The sequence below is a fragment of the Podarcis melisellensis genome, assembly GCF_964234715.1.
Source record: "Podarcis melisellensis genome assembly, chromosome: 3".
NCBI classification, from domain to species: Eukaryota; Metazoa; Chordata; class Lepidosauria; order Squamata; family Lacertidae; genus Podarcis; species Podarcis melisellensis.
In genome coordinates, this window is record NC_138530.1 from 111,904,847 (window position 1) to 111,926,097 (window position 21,251).

The window sequence follows — 21,251 nt, forward strand, 5'->3', positions numbered from 1 at the left end:
CAATGGATACCGGAAACGGAAACCCCTCCCTCCGCCACCGTTTCCCTCAGAGGGCCTAACGGAAGGTGCATTATATAGGCTTTTCGTTTATTATCACGTTAGGTCGTGAGGTGATTTGCGCAGCGAATAAAAGAAGTCGGGGGATAAGCGAGAGGAACAGGTTCCTCAGCGTCATAACGGTGAAGGACTGCTTTCCGTTATTTTCTTTAAAAACCGAAAACGCTTGAGCTTCACGCCCGTGAGGGTCTTCTCTGCCCTCTGGATGACTCCAGTGCTCGTCTATGTGGAATGTACGGGAGTCGTAGCCAACCCAAACCCGTTCCTCTCTATGGGTCACACAACCTCAGTTTCCGGTATTTGATCGGAAGTCGCGGCGCTCTAGGGAACGGCGAGAGGTTCGCCGCTCTAGCCCGCAGAAGCCTCTGTGGCGAAAAGCCTCCGAAGTGCCAGTTAGGCTTTGCAATGGCGATTTCCTAGAAGAAATCCGTGTTAAGATACATTATGTATATTAAGATACATTATACATTAAGATACATTATAGATATATATATATAGTGTGTGTGTGTGTATATATACAATATATAGATAGATAGATCCATTATACGTTAAGATACATTATATAAATAGTTTTTTAAAAAAATCCCCGTGGTGTAAATCTCTCCTCGCGAGGAGGACGGGTTTATTTGGGGGGGGGTGGCGAGGTGTAAGGTCCCAATTCATACGCGAGGACTACAACACCCAGGTTGCCCTGCGGTGGCGATCCTGCGCCACGTGATCTTTCCGGGGTCGTCCCTCCGGTCCTCCCTCTCCATCAGCTGGAAAATGGCAGTGCTGAGCCCTGGGGAGCGCTGGGCTGAAGGTAACGAACCCTTCGAGCTGGTGGTGCCATCGCCTCAGAGCCTGGGCAGGCTGAGATTCTAGCCTTAAGGTGGGAGATCGGCATATGGGGCGTGGGATCTCAGATCGCCTCCGCAAAGAAAGCCCGCTGGCCTTTTTAAAAGGGCTGACCAGCGCGAGGGGTTGTTGCTTTTATTTGGCGTGGCAGAAGCTCTCTCCAGATGCATCCATCAAATGCATGAATTGCCATCCTTAGTTGGTAGAGAGGAAGAGGAAAGTGCTGGAGGAGGTCCAGTAGTTCTGGGGCATTTCTGTGCCGAGCTTAATTGCTTGGGTTGCTTCTTGAGCTTTGCACACAAAATGTTCCAGGCACACAAAATGTTCCCCACTCCTTGCAGTATCTTTCCCTGCCCGTGTGTGTGCCTGTGTGCTTAACATGCGTATCTCTGCATCACACCGCTACGATTTGTTTTTATTCTGTATTAAGGTGACTTTCCCTTGTTTTTTCCCCAGTAGATTAACACAGCTCCCCATTTGGTGGTTCTCAGATCATTGAGGGCTGGAGTGAAGGGTAGACTATAGGGCCGAAGGGGGCAACAGGAAGAGGAGATGCGGAGATGGGGTGTGCGAATTGAAATTATCTTCAGTTTGGGGCTTTCAAGGCCAACTAAGGAAAGCATAAAGGAAGAAACTAGTGGAGCGAAAACTGGATTTTAGTGGCATACCCTTTTGTTTACCATTCTATGTCAGCATTCTGCGCCATTGTGCAGATTGCAAACATGCTGCCTTAGTTTACCGCTTTAAATAATGAAGTCCCACACTTACTATTATTATTTCATTTCTATTTATATACCACAAACTCATATAAAATACATCGGTGGCCTAAAATACATCATGGTGGCGACTTGTGTATGTGAAAGAGCCATTGTGGGCCAAGCACCACAGGCAGAACTTTTGTTCTTTCTTCCCCAGAGGAGCCAACGGGATTTTCGGTTCACTTTATGTGAATTGGGCCCTCCAACCCACCCTCAAAAGAGGCACCATATGCTTAGTGTGCTCTTGCAGGTGGAATTGAAGACCCAAAAATAAATGGCCACAAATGTCATAAAATGTGTGACAGATGAAATGTGAATGGGTGAAGCTTTGTTCCTAACTGTGTTACCATACTATTGAAAAACTTATCAAGTTGAATTTCTGCCTGCCACACAATTATTGAAGGCACAATAACCCTGTGTGATGGGACGATGAGCTGCTTGTGCGTAAAATGCAAGTCCCTCAGAGTTTGATCAGGCTTTCAAACCTCTGCCTGTGACGGAGCCCCTCCAGCATGGCTGCGTCAATCACTAGTAGAATCCGAAAGTGGCTGCTTTCGGAAACGTTTCCAACATAAAAGCTCCTTAACGGAAACACGTCGTCTGGCCTCTCGGCGTGACAGTTTCTGTCGAGGTGTGGGTGTCCCTATAGGAGGTCCTGAGACCTCCCCACTGGTTTCGCTTGAAGCGTCTCTGAGCCATCCCTCCGACTCACTTTCCCTTGGAGTTCTTGCTCGCCCTCTACTGGTTCCCTCTTCCGCTGCTACTGCTCTCTCACCCTCAGTGAGCCTTTGCGCCTCCGGCGCTTTAGATGTCAGTTCCCTGACATCCACCTCCCCTCCAGGGCCCCCTTCACCCCCTCCCGTCTCCTCTCCTACTGGCGGTGAGGAGGTAAAACCCTTGAAAGAACCTCCCTCATCTTCCGACGTCGCGAACACTTCCTTCCACTTGTTGCTGTTCCTACTCTCTAGGTACTCTTCGTCATCAGAGTCCACTCCCTCTTCCAACTCCGACTCCGCGAACCCTTCCATTTCCTCTTCCTCATCGGTGGTGCCGAAATACTCCCTCCTAAACCTTGCTATCGGCTGAGGTTTCCTCGGGAACCTTTGATGGAACGTTTCTGTTAAAACCTCGTCATTGACTTCCTGCGCACTTACCCAGGTGTTTTCTGACTCCGGTTCCCCTTCCCACGCCACTAAATACTCCACCTGATTTCCCTTCCACCTGGAATCGAGGATTTCCGCTACATGGTTGCGGCGTTCCCTCTCTTCCAAGGCTGGTCCCCTGACGTGCTCCCCTTCACCTCCTCCCCTGTATGGTGACAGTAACGACCTGTGGAACACTGGGTGCAATTTCATGTGATTGGGTAATCGGAGTTTGAAAGCTACCGGGTTGACCTGCTGAATCACCTCAAAGGGTCCCAATCTTCTGGGCCTCAGTTTCTTACAACCCCCTTTGAACGGCAACCCTTGGGTTGACAACCACACTTGATCCCCCACCCTTATGGTTTCACCTTCCCTTCTGTTCTTGTCTGCCTGCTTCTTATATTGTGCCTTAGCCCTTTCTAAGTTGAGCTGGAGCTGCTGATGGATGGCTTCCATCTCTTCTACAAAATGTTCAGCCGCTGGGACGCTCCATCTCTCCCCTCCTTCCCCTGGAAATGCCCTGGGGTGACACCCGTAATTAGCCAAAAAGGGACTCATCCCTGTGGACACATTCTCCGCATTATTGTAGGCAAATTCTGCCAACGCCAACTTTTCGACCCAATCGTTCTCTCTGTCATTGACATAACACCTAAGATATTGTTGAAGAATGCCATTTGCCCTTTCCGCCTGCCCGTTGGTTTCAGGGTGCCGGGCAGTTGAAAAATTGACTTCCACGTGTAACAAGCTCATGAGCTTCCTCCAGAACCTGGAAGTAAATTGTTTGCCTCGATCTGAGATCACCCTCGAGGGAGCCCCGTGCAACCTAAAGATATGTTCCACAAACAACTTCGCCGTTTCTTCCGCTGTGACTGCATGTGAGCATGCTACAAAGTGGCACATCTTAGTTAACAGGTCTACTACTACCATGATGGCTGTTTTCCCCTTGGACCTTGGCAGATCCGTCATAAAATCTATTGATATCGCTTCCCAAGGCCGTTCTGGTGTGGGTAAAGGTTCTAATAACCCTGCCGGCGCCCTTCTTTCCCCTTTGGCTCGCTGACATTGGTCACACCCTCTTACATACTCCCTTACATCTTCCCTCACCTTAGGCCACCAAAATTCCCTGGTAACCAACCACATGGTCTTGTGTTGCCCAAAATGTCCCGCCGTGGGGCTATCATGCAACTGCTTGAGTACTCTCCCCCTCAATTCACCTTCGGGTATATACAGTGCCCCTTTGTAATACAATGCCCCATTTCTTTCCTCAAAACCTCCGGGGCTCTCGCCCTCCCCCCTGAGACCTCTGAGCTTATCCTGGGCATATTCATCATTTTCCGTTTCCTCCACCAGTTCTCGTTGCCCCACCATCGCCGCCCCACACACCCAGCGGTCCTCCGGGATGACATGTCTCTCTTCGATCACCCCCTCCCCTTCCCAATATTCTGGTTTGCGTGAGAGCGCGTCCGCCCTGACGTTTTCTGGGCCTGGCACATAACAAATCTCAAAGTTAAATTTGGAGAATTCCTGTGCCCATCTCACTTGTCGTTGGTTGAGCACTCGAGCTGTTCTCCAATACTCTAAATTTTTGTGGTCGGTGCACACTTGCACCTTGTGTTGTGCCCCAATTAATAAATGTCTCCACCTCCGGAATGCTTCGTGAATGGCAAGTAGTTCCCTGTCATACACCGTGTAATTCCTCTCGGACTTATTCAGCTTCCGCGAGAAGAAGGCACACGGTCTCCACTCCGACGCACTCCTCCCCGGTTGAAGAAGGACCGCCCCTACCGCCCGGTCGGATGCATCTGTTTCCACTCTCATGGGTTTTCGTAAATCCACATGCAGAAGTTGTTCTTCCGAGGCGAAAGCCCTTTTCAGTTCTTCAAAGGCTCGATCCGCCTCTGCCGTCCAAACAAATTTCTTCTTGCTGCTGAGACAGTCGGTGATGGGCGCCGTCAAGTGGGCAAAGTTCTTGATGAACTTCCGATAAAAGTTCCCAAATCCCAAGAATCTTTGCACGTCCTTCTTGGTCTTCGGTGTCTTCCATTCCAGTACCGCTTGGACCTTGCCTGGATCCATGGCCAATCCCTTGTCTGACAAGCGGTACCCCAGGAATTCCACCTCCTTGGTATGAAACTGGCACTTCTCCAGTTTCACCCACAGCTGGTTGGCTTGCAGCCTGCCCAACACTTCTCGAACGTCCCTCACATGCTGTTCCTCATTTTCCGAATACACCAACACGTCGTCTAAAAAGGCCACACAATTCTTGTAGAGCAAAGGTCCCAGAACGTGGTTTATAAAAGCTTGAAAACACGCGGAGCCCCCTTGTAGACCGAAGGGCATAACGAGGTATTCAAAGGCTCCCAACGGGGTAAACATGGTGGTCTTCCATTCATCTCCCTTCCTTATGCGTATCAGATTGTACGCCCCCCGCAGGTCCAGTTTTGTAAAAATCTTTCCCTTCCTTACTCTGGTCAAAATGTCATCAATTCGGGGCATAGGGAAAGCCAGGGGCTCCGACACTGCATTGAGGGCCCTGAAGTCACACACCAGTCTCGGTTTGTCTGTGTTCTTTTTGTCCACAAAGAACACTGGGCTGCCCCCCACCGCTCGGGACTCTCTGATGAAACCTCGCTTCAAGTTTTTGTCAATGAACTCCCTCAGCTCCTGCATCTCCCTGTCTGACATGGCGTACAGCTTGCCTACTGGGAGTTGGGCCCCTGGGAGTAGGTTGATTTGACAGTCAAAGGGTCTATGCGGTGGCAGTTTGTCTGCTTCCCTTTCGCTGAATACGTTGCTCAGATCTGCGTATTGCGGGGGCACCTTCCCTTTGTCCATCACTTCCATCCCCGCTAGGGTGACTCTGTCTCCTCCCGAAACCTTCCCCTCCTTGCAGTGTTCTAGGCAATGCGCTGACCCAAAGGAGACCACCCTCTGATGCCAGCCCACTAGCGGATCGTGTAGCGCCAGCCAGCTCATCCCCAAAATGATGGGCGCTCCTCCCAGGATGGCCACATTAAACGCTATCTGTTCGGTGTGCCTTGCCACTCTCATTATCATCGGGACAGTCTATTGGCTAACTTCTCCCCCCAACAGCTCTCTGCCGTCAATCGTAGTCACCTGCAAGGGGTTACTTAAAGGGATAGTCTGTATCTGGTGCTCAGCTGCAAACTCCTTACTCATGAAATTACAGGAGCTGCCTGAATCCAAAAGCGCCTTGACCTTTAGTGGGTGTCCGTTTGGCAGTTCTAGTAACACCTCTATCACTAAAGCGGGTCTGGGGGGTTCTGGCATGGGCACTTTCATTGCTCTTTGGCCTGGCTGCTGTGCCCCAACGGTGGCAGCCAGGCGTTGGCTTTTACTTGCTCCTTGCCTTCCTCTTCCTTTCCCCCAACAGCTCCTGCCATCCCTTGCCATTCCTTTCTTTGTGGGCAAACTCTGGCAAAGTGCCCTGGCTGTTGGCAGAGATAACATCTCTTGGCGCTCTTTCCCTCCTTTTTCCGCCCTTCACTGGGATTTGAAACTGCGCGCGCCCTCGCTGTTCTAACTTCCATCGGCTCTGCCGGCGGGAAAGGTGGCTCTGGAATGTCTGGAATGCGGAACTCCCTCCAACGGTCTCCTTTCCCTTCCCGCTTTTCCATAGCCCTCGCCTCCTGGCGCGCTCCTATGGCCAGCGCAGATTTGGTTAACTGGTCCATAGACTCCGCCCTGGGGCCCCGGGAAAGCTCATCTTTGACGGTTGAAGAAAGCCCCTCTTCGAAAAGCATTTGGATGGGCTCCGCCGATAGGTCCCACCCCAATTTGTGAATCAACATGGTAAATTCAGTCCAGTACTCACGGACAGATCTGCTTCCTTGCTGGCAAGCCATTAACTGCCTTCGCACCACCCCCTGCTCAATATCGCTGGAAAACATCAGGTCCATGGCACGAAAAAACTTCCTCGTGTCCTTTAAGATCTCATTATTCGCTGCCATCAGGGGTCTAACCCAATCTTTCGCCCCGGATTCGAGATGGCCAATCACATACGCCACTCGCGATTCCTCATCGGGGAAGTCATCAAACTGCAAGTTTAGAGCGTATTGCATCTCTGTTCTAAAGGCATGATAGTTCCTGGGATCCCCCCCGAATTTCTGCACCAATCCTGGCACCTTTCTGGCGAGCGGGGTGGTTTTCTCCTTTCCCTTTTCTGCATCCTGAGCCCTCCTCTCCTCAAGCCTCGCCGTTTGCAGCGCCAACTGGATCTCCAACGCCCTGTACCTTTCTTCCAGGCTTGGACCTCCTCCAGCTGCTCCTGCTTCCCCGGTTCCGGCTGGATTGCTCATGATGCTTCTCCCTGCACAAGCTGGCTTTCGGAGACTTTCGGATTGCTGTGATGGGACGATGAGCTGCTTGTGCGTAAAATGCAAGTCCCTCAGAGTTTGATCAGGCTTTCAAACCTCTGCCTGTGACGGAGCCCCTCCAGCATGGCTGCGTCAATCACTAGTAGAATCCGAAAGTGGCTGCTTTCGGAAACGTTTCCAACATAAAAGCTCCTTAACGGAAACACGTCGTCTGGCCTCTCGGCGTGACAGTTTCAGTCGAGGTGTGGGTGTCCCTATAGGAGGTCCTGAGACCTCCCCACTGGTTTCGCTTGAAGCGTCTCTGAGCCATCCCTCCGACTCACTTTCCCTTGGAGTTCTTGCTCGCCCTCTACTGGTTCCCTCTTCCGCTGCTACTGCTCTCTCACCCTCAGTGAGCCTTTGCGCCTCCGGCGCTTTAGATGTCAGTTCCCTGACACCCTGCTTTCCCCCAATTTGAACCCTAAACCCAAATCTAGTCTGCAAGCCTGTATAGACTTGCCTGGGAGCAAACGCCATTAAACACAAGACTTAAACATCTGAGCAGATATGTTTACCATTGTACTGCAATTTAACTATACTGTTCGGTAAATTCTTAATGCTTTTCTGGTCTTTAGCTCCTGCGGAACAGGGACCACACTTAAGCATCTTTGCAAAGTTTTCACATTCTGCATTTGCCATGGGGGTGGGACTCTTTAACATCCACCTTCACTTACTATGTGGTAGCATTTGAGGAAAATTAACTGTCTTTCTTTGCAGCATTGATTGACGAGCTCAGAAGAAATGCATGTACATCGGAGGAAATGAGAGACAACTTTGATTACTGTGGGTGTAGTGACTGTAAGAGGATAAAAAAGGAACATCTCTGTGACAGTGGCAGGAGTCAGTCAGCGTCTGGGGAAGGTAGCATGACCTACACAAAAGAACAGCTACTTGGGGTACAAAGGTAAATAGAAAACCCTTCTGCCTAGAATACTAGACTCACAGCCTATCATCTAGTTAATGGGTAAATCAATTTAGCTGATCCACAGAGCCAGATTCAATATGATAAACTGCTAATATGGTTTTTTTTAAAAGGAGGCTATTTTAATTCTAATATTTTGCTGTACAAGTCTGTTCCCTTCCATTCTTGCATCAACCTGTAATTTTAAAAAAAAAAACCTTATCCAAAAATGATGTAAATATGTATTTTATCCAATATATTTGCATTTTTAAATGTATTCCTTTACACATTTTGGTACTTTTTTGAGCCAAAAAACTGATCATAAAATTCAAAGAAATGTGAAATTTGAAGGACACATTGCCATCTGTATATAAACCTGGGAGGTGCAAATTAGGACAGTTTTCTTATAATTCATACTGAATGGTTTTTTCCGCCATTAAGTAAGTCTTATTCCCAGATAACTATGCATAGGATTGCAACCTATGCACACTTCCTACCCTGAATACACTGAGACTTAAGCTTGTTTACTTTGATGTTAGGTTTGTGCTATAGGTTGCATTGCCGATCGCATGGTTGGCGGTTCGAATCCCCGCGGCGGGGTGCGCTCCCATCGTTCGGTCCCAGCGCCTGCCAACCTAGCAGTTCGAAAGCACCTCCGGCTGCAAGTAGATAAATAGGGACCGCTTACCAGCGGGAAGGTAAACGGCGTTTCCGTGTGCTGCGCTGGCTCGCCAGATGCAGCTTGTCACGCTGGCCACGTGACCCGGAAGTGTCTGCAGACAGCGCTGGCTCCCAGCCTCTAGAGTGAGATGAGCGCACAACCCTAGAGTCTGTCAAGACTGGCCCATATGGGCAGGGGTACCTTTACCTTTTATAGGTTGCATTACTGCCTTTGAAACCAACAACAAATTAGTTTGTTACTTACCGTATTTTTCGCTCTATAAGACGCACCAGACCACAAGATGCACCTAGTTTTTGGAGGAGGAAAACAAGAAAAAAAGTATTCTGAATCTCAGAAGCCAGAACTGCAAGAGGGATCACTGCACAGTGAAAGCAGCAATCCCTCTAGCTGTTCTGGCTTCTGGGATAGCTGCACAGCCTGCATTCGCTCCATAAGACGCACACACATTTCCCCATACTTTTTTAGGAGGGAAAAAGTGACTCTTATAGAGCAAAAAATACGGTACTTATCTCATTAGCCATACAGGCACTATCAGTAACAGTAACAGTGTGTTGTGATAGTTGATCAAATGCTTGCCCATGTGCTTTCTTCCTAGATGAAGTGGTGGGTATGCATTCTTCCACCAAACTGCCACCTGGCTATCATTTAGCTAGGAATTGTAACAGTGGACCCTATGATGTGGTACCCACTGGTGCCAAATAAAGACTGGTGGACTCAGCATCAATGAAACAGATTCATAGTAAAGTATAACTATTCCAATAGAAAAGGCTATTGAAATAGCTTCTCCATTGGTGCAGAAGTCTGAAACATGCATCTGCTTCTACTTTTCTTTACAGTGTTTGAAGTCATGCTTGGGTATCTAGTATAAGGTTACCAGATTTTTTTCAGTGAATCCGGGGGCACTTATTGTTCGCTACATGCCGTATTTTTTGCTCTATAAGATCACCAGACCACAAGATGCAGCTAGTTTTTGGAGGAGGAAAACAATAAAAAAAATATTCTGAATCTCAAGTGCAGTGAAAGCAGCAATCCCTCTTGCTGTTCTGGCTTCTGTGATAGCTGCACAGCCTGCATTCGCTCCATAAGACGCACACACATTTCCCCTTACCTTTTAGGAGGAAAAAAGTGAGTCTTATAGAGCAAAAAATACGGTACATGTGAGTGCTGAGAAAGCTCTAAATCCGGGGACTGTCCCCAGGAAATGGGGACGTCTGGTAACCTTAATCTAGTAAGAAGCTTTCTGTAAGTGCTATGAGGAAAGATCTTTGTGTAAAGGGTTCTGTTTCTTTTGTAGAATAAAGAACAGTAAGAATTACTATGAGATTCTAGGTGTTGGGAGAGATGCCAAAGACGAAGAATTGAAAAAAGCATACCGGAAACTTGCCCTGAAATTTCATCCAGACAAGAACTGTGCACCAGGAGCAACAGAGGCATTTAAAGGTTTGTAGATCACCACAATAAAGCTGCACAATTGGCATATGGATTATGTTAATAATGACAGTTATCTATTAGTAGGTGTTGCATTTTTTTTTTAGTTTGCTAATATTTAGTACAAAAGGTTTTATTGAAACAGCAAACCGTAAAGATCGTAGACATGTTTGATTTGTTCCTCTGCATATAATAGATATGTCCAAAGGAGAACTATTCCAAACCCTACTTGCTTTAGGTGATTCATATGATAAATTCCTTGCCAGAGGTAAAAGCAGATATTATTTCAACAAGGATTTTTACTTAAGCCTATCAAATGCTTTTTCTGCATTGAAGAATATTGCAAAGAAATATTCCATTCTTTTACATAGTTATACTTAAGATCCTGCCTATAATAAGCAATACATTTTCTTTCAATATAAATCCCATCTAATTAATTGAAATGTATTTGGCTATAATCTTCTGAAGCCTTGTAGCAAATCCTATGGTTATGATCTTGCAGTTTTAATTAATGAGATAATAAACAAGGGGGAATAAGAAGTACTCAGATAAAGGATCATTTTCTAAAATACATACCATCTTACTAATTTCTGAGGACTCTGCAGGAGAGGAATTAAGGCACGACAGCTCCTATTTCTGATATGCTTCATACTAGTATGTTCTGGTTGACATTCTACACTGCCGAAGTGGATGTTCTCTTCTAGTCTTCCATTCCTGTTCCCCCTAAGTTCGCTCCAGAGAGTTGTTGGAGAAACTGAACATGGAGAAAAGGGTTAAGGGGTGAGATAAGCCAACCAATGCAGGGTCAGCCAAGCCAGTTGCTATGGCAATGGCCCAGTGCTATTTATATGAATGATTAAGGCACACCAACTCATTAGGTCCAAGTTCTTGTGCTGTATTTCACGCTGGGTTGTGAAGTGAGTTAGTCTTTTGATTAGTCAGAGTCTGTGTTACGTCTCAAACTGCTGGAACAACAGAAATTCTTTATACAGTGGTACCTCGGGTTACATACGCTTCAGGTTACATACACTTCAGGTTACAGTCTCCGCTAACCCAGAAATAGTAGCTCGGGTTAAGAACGTTGCTTCAGGATGAGAACAGAAATCGTGCTCTGGGGGCATGGCAGCAGCAGGAGGCCCCATTAGCTAAAGTGGTGCTTCAGGTTAAGAACAGACCTCCGGAACGAATTAAGTACTTAACCCGAGGTACCACTGTACTTGTCTGTATCTTTATCTGCCAGTGCCAAAGCCTGCAAACTGTGTTTATATCCACACAGTGGCAGAGAGCAGGCGGGGCCGGGGCTGGCGTGCATCCAGGGGGCGTGGCACACGTCCTGGGGACATGGCGCACCGCCTGCGAGGGCATGGTGCCCAGTGGGGGGGGCAGCCCCAATGGTACCCCACTGGGATCACTGTCGGAGGCAGTGCACTGCCCCTGCCCCCCTATTCCTCTACCAGTGTATCCACATCCAGAATGTTGTGCTGAGCCTTGTCTTCTACAGCAGTAAACTATTTTGGACCTAGCAGTTCGAAAGCACGTCAAAGTGCAAGTAGATCAATAGGTACCACTCCGGTGGGAAGGTAAACGGCGTTTCCGTGCGCTGCTCTGGTTCGCCAGAAGCAGCTTAGTCATGCTGGCCACATGACCCGGAAGCTGTACGCCGGCTCCCTCAGCCAATAAAGCGAGATGAGCGCCGCAACCCCAGAGTCGGCCACGACTGGACCTAATGGTCAGGGGTCCCTTTCCCTTTTTACCTGCTTCCATGTGGCGACTGGAACCGGGGGCAATTTCGACTGCGTGCGTATCTCACCTCAGATTCCCAACAAGGGTTCCACAAACTGCTGCAGACGTTTCCTCAATTCTGCAAAACAGGTGTGCTCAGACAGGAGAGAAAAGGGATGTCGAATCGCATGAGGCTTTTGAGGCTGTCTCCTTATACTTTAATGAAAAGGTATTTGCCCAGGTAGTTAGTTATAAGTTCTAAAACACTTAGCACATTGCAGTCCTTTGCAAGTTGGGCATTAGGCTAGATTGCAGACATTGCGACAGGTGACCAGAATGCAAAATTTTCTTCTTCTTCTCCCATCCTGCAGCAATAGGCACTGCTTTTGCAGTTTTGAGCAACCCTGAAAAGAGATTACAATATGATCAATTTGGAGATGAACAGGAGACTTGTTATACCAACCTGCCCAAGCATTATAACTGTTACAGAGAGTTTGAAGCAGACATCACACCAGAAGAAATATTTAATATGTTTTTTGGAGGCAACTTCCCAACAGGTGAGTGCTACAAAAACCATCATTAACCGATGCTTCACAAAACTCCAGGCAGCCGGTAAATAAAAGTCCTGTAACAAAAGTTCAGGTAACTACATTTTTTGTTCTCCTTTGCCAATGACATTCCAGAAATTCTGCAACTGCAGTCATTTGAGGTGTCCGGTTAATACCTAGACAGGTCTTACTGTTGAAGATTCTATATATGTTCTTAATAAATAGATTCTTACTTCAGCTCTGAGAAATTTGTATATACCAGAGATAACCAGACTTTTATGACATAATACCTGGTTTATTTCCAAAACTGGGATTATCTAGAACAGCCTTTTCCACAACCACAGTTGTTAGCTTTTACGGAAATTGAAACTAATACTTCAGAAATTGAGCCTTGCTCCCCAAACCCTCATAACTATGGGCTTGGACCAAGCTAGATCCGTGGTTAGGCAAAGAATCATGGACATAGAAAGACAACAGGACTGTACAAGGGTCCCCGATTATAAAATCATAGAAAACGGGAGATACGTAGTCGCTCCAGCAGCATATCTCTATTTCCTCACATCCAGAAACACAAGAAGGGCTTTTACTCTTGCTAGAAACTCGGCCTTGCCATCACCGGTTCTGGAAGGCTCCTATAGAAGGGTCCCATACGCACAGAGACTTTGCGCCTGAACATATATTTTTTAGATGTCCTTTTTATGTTGAGATTCGTAGAGACACCATTGATCCTTTGCTGAAGAGGCTCGCCGATCTTTCAGACAAGTCTAAACTTAATTCTCTCCTCTTAGGCAAAGATCATAAGACGACCTGGCTGGTAGCCAGATTCTGTGCCCAGATTTGTAGGCACAGATCATCCTCTAGAATAAAATAGATTACTAGGGAAATGCTGAAGTTGCCATTTTGGGCGCCTCAGGGTCAATTTTTTTTTATGGTAGCCCCAATCTCAGTTGTACAGGTATATGTATATATCTCAATTTTAACTCATGAGCTATTGCTGCAATTTGCTCCGATTGTATATTTTATCTTTATGAACACTGTTTTTATTATGTTATGTGAGCTGGTCTTTGACCGTAATAAATTATCTCACTATGAAACTAATATTTTTATGACAAGGGCAAGAAGCTGTTCTTCTCTTCAATTTAAATAGGACATGCGTTACTATTAAATGAGTAAACAAAGCCCATTGTTTTTTAAAAAAAACAACAGGAAATATCCACATGTTTTCAAATTCATCCATGGATCCCCCATGTTATCAGCCACGGAACAGGCATGATAGGACTTGGACAGAGGAAGAGGAGGAGGAAGAAACTAGACCCCAGGTACTTGGGAGCAGGGAGCTGTTAAGAGCACCCACAAAACACTTCTACCTGTTTCTTTTCCTACCTGTTTGGGGGGTGAAATATTAGGTGGGGGAATGTGCAAGGATTGTGTGAAGGGCCAAGGTAAATTTTGATTCTCTAGAATGGGAATAATAATAATAATAATAATAATAATAATAATAATAATAATAATAATTTTTATTTATACCCCGCCCTCCCCAGCCAAGGCCGGGCTCAGAGCGGCTTACAAGCAATAATAAAAACAAGTTGAATGATTACAACTTAAAAACAAAATTAAAATACAACATTAAAATATTGAAATATTAAAATATTAAAATGTAGCCTCATCGCAGGAGGAGAAGGAAAGGAAAAAAGAAAGAGAGGGAGGGAATCAAGTTGGCTCCAAGCCAAAGGCCAGGCGGAACAACTCTGTCTTACAGGCCCTGCGGAAAGAAATCAGATCCTGCAGGGCCCTGGTCTCATGAGGCAGAGAGTTCCACCCGGCCGGAGCCAGAGTTGAAAAGGCCCTGTCTCTGGTTGAAGCCAATCTAACTTCCTTAGGGCCCGGGACCACCAGGGTGTTGCTATTTATGGACCTTGAGGCTCTCTGTGGGGAGAGGTGGTCCCGTAGGTATGAGGGTCCTAGGCCGTGAAGAGCTTTAAAGGTCAAAAGCAGCACCTTAAATCTGACCCTGTAATCCACCGGGAGCCAGTGCAGCTTGAAAAGCACTGGGTGAATATGCTCCCATGGCAGAGACCCCGTGAGGAGCCGCGCTGCAGCATTCTGCACCCACTGGGTTCTTCTGGGTTCATTCTTCCCTCTGGGAAGAGGTTAGGGAGCCAAAAGGCATATTTATTGAGCTGGGGAGTGGGCATATTGACCTCTGTTCGTGAAAAGCACTTCGTTGCAGCAGGAGCTTTGTCTATGGGGTGAGAGATTTTGCAAATTCCTCCTTGCTCTGGAGCAGATTTGGGGATGGGTTCTGCAGGAGGAAGGGGAATGAATCGCTGAAAATGGTTAGGTGAGCGATACTGCTGGATATAACCCACCTTGACCATCAGGGATTTATTTACAGGAAGGAGGAAACACAGAGAATTACATTGAAGAAAAGCAATTGAACACATTTAGGAGAATCCTTGCACCACTAATTTAATAAAGCCATCAAGGTCTTCAGCATTAAGAAGAAATGAACATTTACATGACAAAAAGCTAGTCTTAGGCGGTAGTTGTTGTGATGACCTATTTAAGGCAGCATTGTGTATATAAAAATCAAATTTTAAAAAAGGAGCAAGCATGTGTTATTTCTTTATAGCCCTCAAAGGAATAAGCAAGCTGCTCTCCCCTTCCCATATTATTTGTATTAAAGAGCCTTGATCAATAGATAGGTGTCGATCAGTACTTTACTTGGGGTAATTTAAACCACAACCAATTTTGCTTAAAAGACTAATAGCTAGCTAATCTGCCTTATCTGGAGGCTACTTTTTACGCTTATTATTTTGATTTTCTTAAATCCCTTGCTTATATGCTTCACTAACGGTGGGTGGTTTTCATTTCCAGAATTCATACTCTGCATTTATCCAGTTACTGCCAGTTTTTATTATAATAGTTGTGTCAATAGTAACTCAACTGATGGCGACTAACCCACCCTACAGCCTCTTCTTCAAGTCGTAAGTCCTGATGTTTTTCTTTGCTCTTCTGGGAGAATTGACTAGTCCAATATAGAGATTAACATGTGATTTGTTACCTATTAATACCAGTTGAACTGGGAAGCTGATTAAAGCTTTTTGCTGTGGAAAAGCCAGCCCCACAGCCATATATTCAAGCACAGCCTTTGCAAACAGGGTGATTAATTTCCATCTTCAAAGCATAAAGATATAGGTCATAGCTGTAATGTAACAGCTATATATTTCCTTTTAGCACTTTACAGAGAATCAGTTATCCTTTTTATAAATGAGGACTTTATGAAAGCTAAATAAATACTCCTGAGAGCCACACTGTCAAGAACTACTTGAAATAGAAGCAAACTGGAACATTCTGATACTGCAGGATAGTTTAAAACCTGTTAAACTTGGTTTCTTCATCATTTTCATGCCCAGTTTAAATAAAGTTTCAATAAAACCAGTAGAAAAAAGCTTCAGTCTCAACTGGTGAGTTAGACATTACTTGGAAAAATAGAGACTAAGACATGTGGAAAACTGTTGGCTGTTTTAAAAGCTTGTGTGCTAGATTTTAGACAAAGTAACTAGCATTAAAGGTGGAATTTCATAAATACTTATGGTTGTGTCTAGTATAGCTTGAACAGAAGGCAAGCTTGTGAAACAGATCTTTCCCCTGTGTCTCCCCACCCACCTTCCCAGTTTTAAGTGGAATGGAGAAGTCTGCAAAATGTGATGGAGTCGGTCCTACAGGGCCGCAATGGAAGGGGAAATTGCTCAAAGGTGGGCAGAGAAATTTTGCAATTGGCTATTGCAAGACATCTCTGCCTTATTTTCAAGTGATTTCCCACCGGCATCAGCTCTGCAGTCCTGTAAGATACAGCTTTACTTCATGTTTGATGGCTGCCTTCTGCCCATGCCACATTCAGTACAATTCTTAGCTCATGTAACAATAAATATTGTGAAGATTCATTTTAATTTACATCACTCAGCCTTCCTTATTGGCAGTATTCAGCCAAGTTGTTCTGTTAGCACACGGGCTTCTAATTGTGCAACACAACTTCTCCACCCTCTCCCCTCCCCAAAATCTGTTCTGGGGATTTCTCCAACCCCTTGGATCAGATTTGAATGTTCTGCTTCACAAATGTAAATCCTTGCATTAAGAGAATTTAGTCGGATGCCACACATATTGTAACATCCCGACAGGTTTGCTTTATTTTTCAGATCCTTCTGTACATTTCAGAAATGAGTTGATCATAATACTGACCAGTTCGAAGAGCTGCAATTCTTTTGGATTATATTAGCATCTATGTGGATTCTATAATAACTGGACAGGACTCCAGGAATTACAGGATCATATAGATGAAAGGATATGCAAAATATGCATATTCTCGGAACAGAGAAAGAATATGCAATTTACTTTGAGAACATTTCTATTTTTAGAAGACAGGCAATTTCAAATACAAATATTAACATGGCAAAACCATATTTCCTTTTCTTTTTCAAGTGGTTAAAATGCTTTCATCATTTGCTTACTCTTTCAGGAATCTTGGGCACACGATTGTTAGAGAAACACAGAATCTACAGGTGCCTTACTATGTTGATAAAAACTTTGAGCATAACTATAACGCCGAAGAGCTTGAAGAGCTTGAAAAACACATTGAAAAAGATTATATCGATTATATCCAGACTAGTTGCAGGAAAGAAAAACAACAAAGTAGGTTGTGTTTTGTTCATTCTTAAGCACCCCAGGTGTGTGTATTGATTTAAAATCTCGACAACGAGCTCTGACAATGTCAAAGAGCATTCGTGGTATGCCAAAGTCAGGTGCACAAAAATGGCTAGCATCTATAATGATACAAGGAGAGAAGTAGATCTCAAACTCCACGCTAGTTTAGAGCTGGCTGATAGAATGGAAACAATACCATTGGAAAATTCTCTACTGTGTCCTGCTGAACTAGCCTACAGTGGTTTCTGTTTTCTCTGTATTCCACTACGTCGTACCGTATTTTTCGCTCCATAAGGCGCACCTGACCATAAGGCACACCTAGTTTTTAGAGGGGGGATTCAAGAAAAAAAATATTTAAAGGGAGCGCTGAGCAGAGCCTGTATGCATCCCATACAGAGTTCTGCTCATTTATCCTTGGAGCCAACAAAATCAGTGTGAGGGGCAGCCACTCTCAGCTAGTGATGCTGATGACTGTGCTTTAATTCAGTGTTCAGTAAGATCATGCATTCAGTTTTAAGAGATGTGTATAATGTAATATGGATGCGGGTGGCACTGTGGGTTAAACCACAGAGCCTAGGACTTGTGGATCAGAAGGTCAGCGGTTTGAATCCCCACGACGGGGTGAGCTCCCGTTGCTCAGTCCCTGCTCCTGCCAACCTAGCAGTTCGAAAGCACATCAAAGTGCAAGTAGATAAATAGGTACCACTCCGGCAGGAAGGTAAACGGTGTTTCCATGCGCTGCTCTGGTTCACCAGAAGCGGCTTAGGTTTTTTTCTGTATTGGAAGTAGGCTTGATGTCATCACATTTAAAATGAAAATTAGTGAATTATCAACTTTGCAAAACTATCCTAAATTGTATGCAGCAGGTTGCATAGGATCTAAGACTTCAGTTATACAGGGTGATTCATAATGAAGTATACAGTTGCCATTTATAGTAAATGGAAACTGATATATGCTCCGCCAGGGGGTCAAGTTCCAGTGAGCTTATTTCTCATTGATTGCTCTGAAAGATTCCGTAAATATGTTTCAAATGTGTTATTTAGTTACACCAACAAGCGCACATATTCTTGGTACCGCCGAAACCTAAGCCCTTCTCACCAAAACAGAAAAGCTTAACAGATCTAATGATGTTATGCCATCTTTTGAGTTGTATCTTGTTCTCCCAGTGCTCTTCAACACCGTTTTTAAAGACAAAAGTGTTGCTACCCAGACTGTTCCTTTTCTTTCTTCTTAGAATCTGAGCTATCGAATTTGGCGAAGCTGTACAGAGATGAGCGGCTGAAACAGAAAGCAGAATCCGTGAAACTTGAGAACTGTGAAAAGCTCTCCAATCTCATAGGACTACAAAGGAGCCGTCAGTGGGCAGAGGCATGAAGGGAGCGGCACTGACAGGCCATGTGTGCTACTGCGAGGAAATTCTTCTTGGTTCTGCTTTCCTTTTTAAATGAAGAGGAAAAGCATAACGTAAAGACTTAATACTTAGTATCCTCCTCATCATCATCCTCATGTACATGGAGCTGAATGAACTGAGCCCCAAGAGGCAACACTTGCTGTAACATATACAGTATATTTGGTTCCAAGGCCCAGTAGTGTTTCAGTGTTAATGATTCCTTGGCGATTTAATTGCATTCGGCAACTGTCTCCATCTGATCCTTTGCTGCCATTCGGGGGCCTTGCAGATGTTTCCTGGGTACAGAGCCCCCTCATGCTCACTGGTGTTGCCGTAAGCATAGCGCCCACAAAATCAGATCAGTCACTCCCTGAACGTCTGACATTGTCATTTCCACGTTCCTCTGAAGCTGCTGTTTATCACTCTTTCAGCAGAGAAGGGACAAGATTTGGGTTTGATATATATCTACTCTGTTTCTACAGAGCTTGCAGAGAAGGCAGCCTCAAGGATATAACCCTATTTTTAAACATTCTCGTAGTAAATAGAAAAACCTGGGCTTCATGTTTTGGTCCTCAGGGTGACCTTGGGGCATTCAGATTCGGGGCGCTATGATTTTTGTATGTCCATGGAACAGCTGCAATTGCACTCCGCTGAGTTTCATATGCTGGGATCTTGGAATCTTTCATGTAACAGGAGGTGGAAGAGTTAATGATTGATCACACCAGCTGTATTAACAGTTCTATAGAGTTTCTTTACACATTCTTCACCAACAGCACTATATAGAAATACCTATATACATGTTCAGATTTGTAGCAGATTGTAGCTACACTGCAACATACCCTAACTGAAATAACAGTTTGAATTCCTAAGAGGCATTATTCAATAAAAACTGCTTAATTTGTGAAGCTTTTTAAAATACAGGCATGTTTTCTTTATTCTGGAAAGCTATTTCTTATTGGGGTCAAAGTATCTGATCTCAGTCCTGGTACTTAAAATGCCTGTGAAAAGAGATTAAATGAAACTAATGGAATTTGAATTAATTTAAAAGACGTAGACAGCCTATTAACACTAAAAGTTAATTTGGCAGGAGGTTCCTGCTTAATAATTTCGTTTGCTCATGAGCTAAAAGGTACTTGAAGAGGATAACATTTTTTGAGAGTGTGGGCTTTTGAATATTCTGGTTACTTGCTAAAGGGATATAAATAAGCCTAGTGCATTCCAGAAGTTTTGGTCCACAACTCACATCGCTGATCATTGCCCATGATGACTGGGGCTGATGAGAGTTGTAACCCAAAACATCTGGAGGTGAGGGCTGGCATGTGCTTATCCAACATCGTGGTTGAGGTTGCAGTCCTACTGGAAATATGCTTCACTGAAAGTCAGAACTGAGTGGGGCTTCTGAGTAGATGTGTACAGTTTAGGATTGTAGCGGTCATTTATGACAAAGTGGCGCCTCCACTGTTCTCCAGTTAAACCAGATTGTTGAATGATACGCATACATTTTGGCATATAGTTTATCCCTTCCCTTTATGTCAATGATTCACCTTACACCCAGGGACAGTTTTGTCCTAGCTGTGCTTGCTTGCACAGATTCCCAGGTAATGTGTGCCTGGGAATATTTCTAAGTTATATTTTGGAGCTAATGATACTTTTAGGTAGCAAATGACCCCAAAATTTGGCCAGAGTTGCAAAAGGCCTCTGCTTTATTAATACCGTATATACTCAAGTATAAGCCGACTTTTTCAGCACATTTTTTATGCTGAAAGCAGCCCTTTGGGGCTGCTTGTTCTTCCTCCGCCACTGCCGCCACCACCAGGTTTGTGGTGTGGAGAACCAGCTTATACTCGAGTCAATAAGTTTTCCCAGTTTTTTCTGGTAAAATTAGGTGCCTCGGCTTATACTCGAGTATATACAGTAATAACATTTTAGAAATGACTTGGTTGGCAAACGGAAAGAAAGCTAACAGCCTGATTTATATTGTATACAAATTTAACTGAGTGTATTATTTGTTTGTCCCTGTTAGGCTACAAGTAAATCTGTAGTCAATTGTAGCATCAGTTAAAGACTTGGTTTACCCTTATAATTAAATGTACTTCATGTGCATGGTATTTGAAAAGTTTATTGTTGTTTTTTTAACTTCACATTGAGCACAATCTTCTATTTATTTATTTATGTATTTATTTGTTGTGGTTTTGGTGAGATTAATTTTTCCAAATGTAAATATGGCAATATGGTAACTGTATATGACTTCATTGAATCTCGATTGTACAGTTCATTTTTCATAAACCATGTAGGTGTGTATTGTACACCAGATGACTAGTAAATAAGGTATGCTTTCCTTTAAGTCCTGAGTGAGAAATCAGGAAATTTATTGGAGTGATTAGTGGATTTGAAGTCAGCAGTTTTCTGTTATTTTGGCCTCAGCTCTTGAGCAATTTCACTAGGACTATTGCAGTGTTTGAAGATTTCGCCGTTAGTTTCGGAAACAAAAATTTCAGTATGTTGTTTTTTTTAATAGAAAAAAGCCAAAAACAAGTAATTTACAAATGTATTGCATTGTTCAGCCATGAAAATGACAACTTCTGCTGTGTTGTATGGAAATAAGAAATGAAATAAAAGATTATGAGTATCAAAGCTCACTTACATGCAGGAAATGATCTTTATTTCAAATTGATCTTCAAATTGATGCACATAGAGCCCTATAAG

The 21,251-nt window shown here is 44.6% G+C and overlaps 1 protein-coding gene across 3 annotated transcripts; it reads left to right on the plus strand.

Moving 5' to 3' along the window:
- Positions 1-86: 86 nt before the first annotated feature.
- On the plus strand, positions 87-21,190 carry DNAJC18 (DnaJ heat shock protein family (Hsp40) member C18). Of its 3 annotated transcripts, none has more exons than XM_081906485.1 (8): positions 87-110; positions 7,888-8,074; positions 10,048-10,193; positions 12,275-12,460; positions 13,658-13,770; positions 15,329-15,438; positions 16,971-17,143; positions 18,390-21,190. In XM_081906485.1, exons 2-8 carry the CDS (start codon positions 7,932-7,934, stop codon positions 18,527-18,529), a joined length of 1,011 nt encoding a protein of 336 aa, XP_081762611.1. In that variant the 5' UTR covers positions 87-110; positions 7,888-7,931; the 3' UTR covers positions 18,530-21,190. The 3 variants fall into 3 exon arrangements, with proteins under 3 accessions (XP_081762611.1, XP_081762612.1, XP_081762610.1); XM_081906486.1 differs by lacking the exon at positions 87-110 and adding an exon at positions 166-488; XM_081906484.1 differs by lacking the exon at positions 87-110 and adding an exon at positions 683-859.
- Positions 21,191-21,251: the final 61 nt, after the last annotated feature.

Coding starts and splice junctions, on each gene's coding strand:
- DNAJC18 (XM_081906484.1), top strand. CDS start 823: ATGGCAGTGCTGAGCCCTGGGGAGCGCTGGGCTGAAG. Junction 12,461..13,657: donor TGGAGGCAACTTCCCAACAG/GTGAGTGCTACA, acceptor AAAAAACAACAG/GAAATATCCACATGTTTTCA. Junction 13,771..15,328: donor AGGAAGAAACTAGACCCCAG/GTACTTGGGAGC, acceptor TTTCATTTCCAG/AATTCATACTCTGCATTTAT.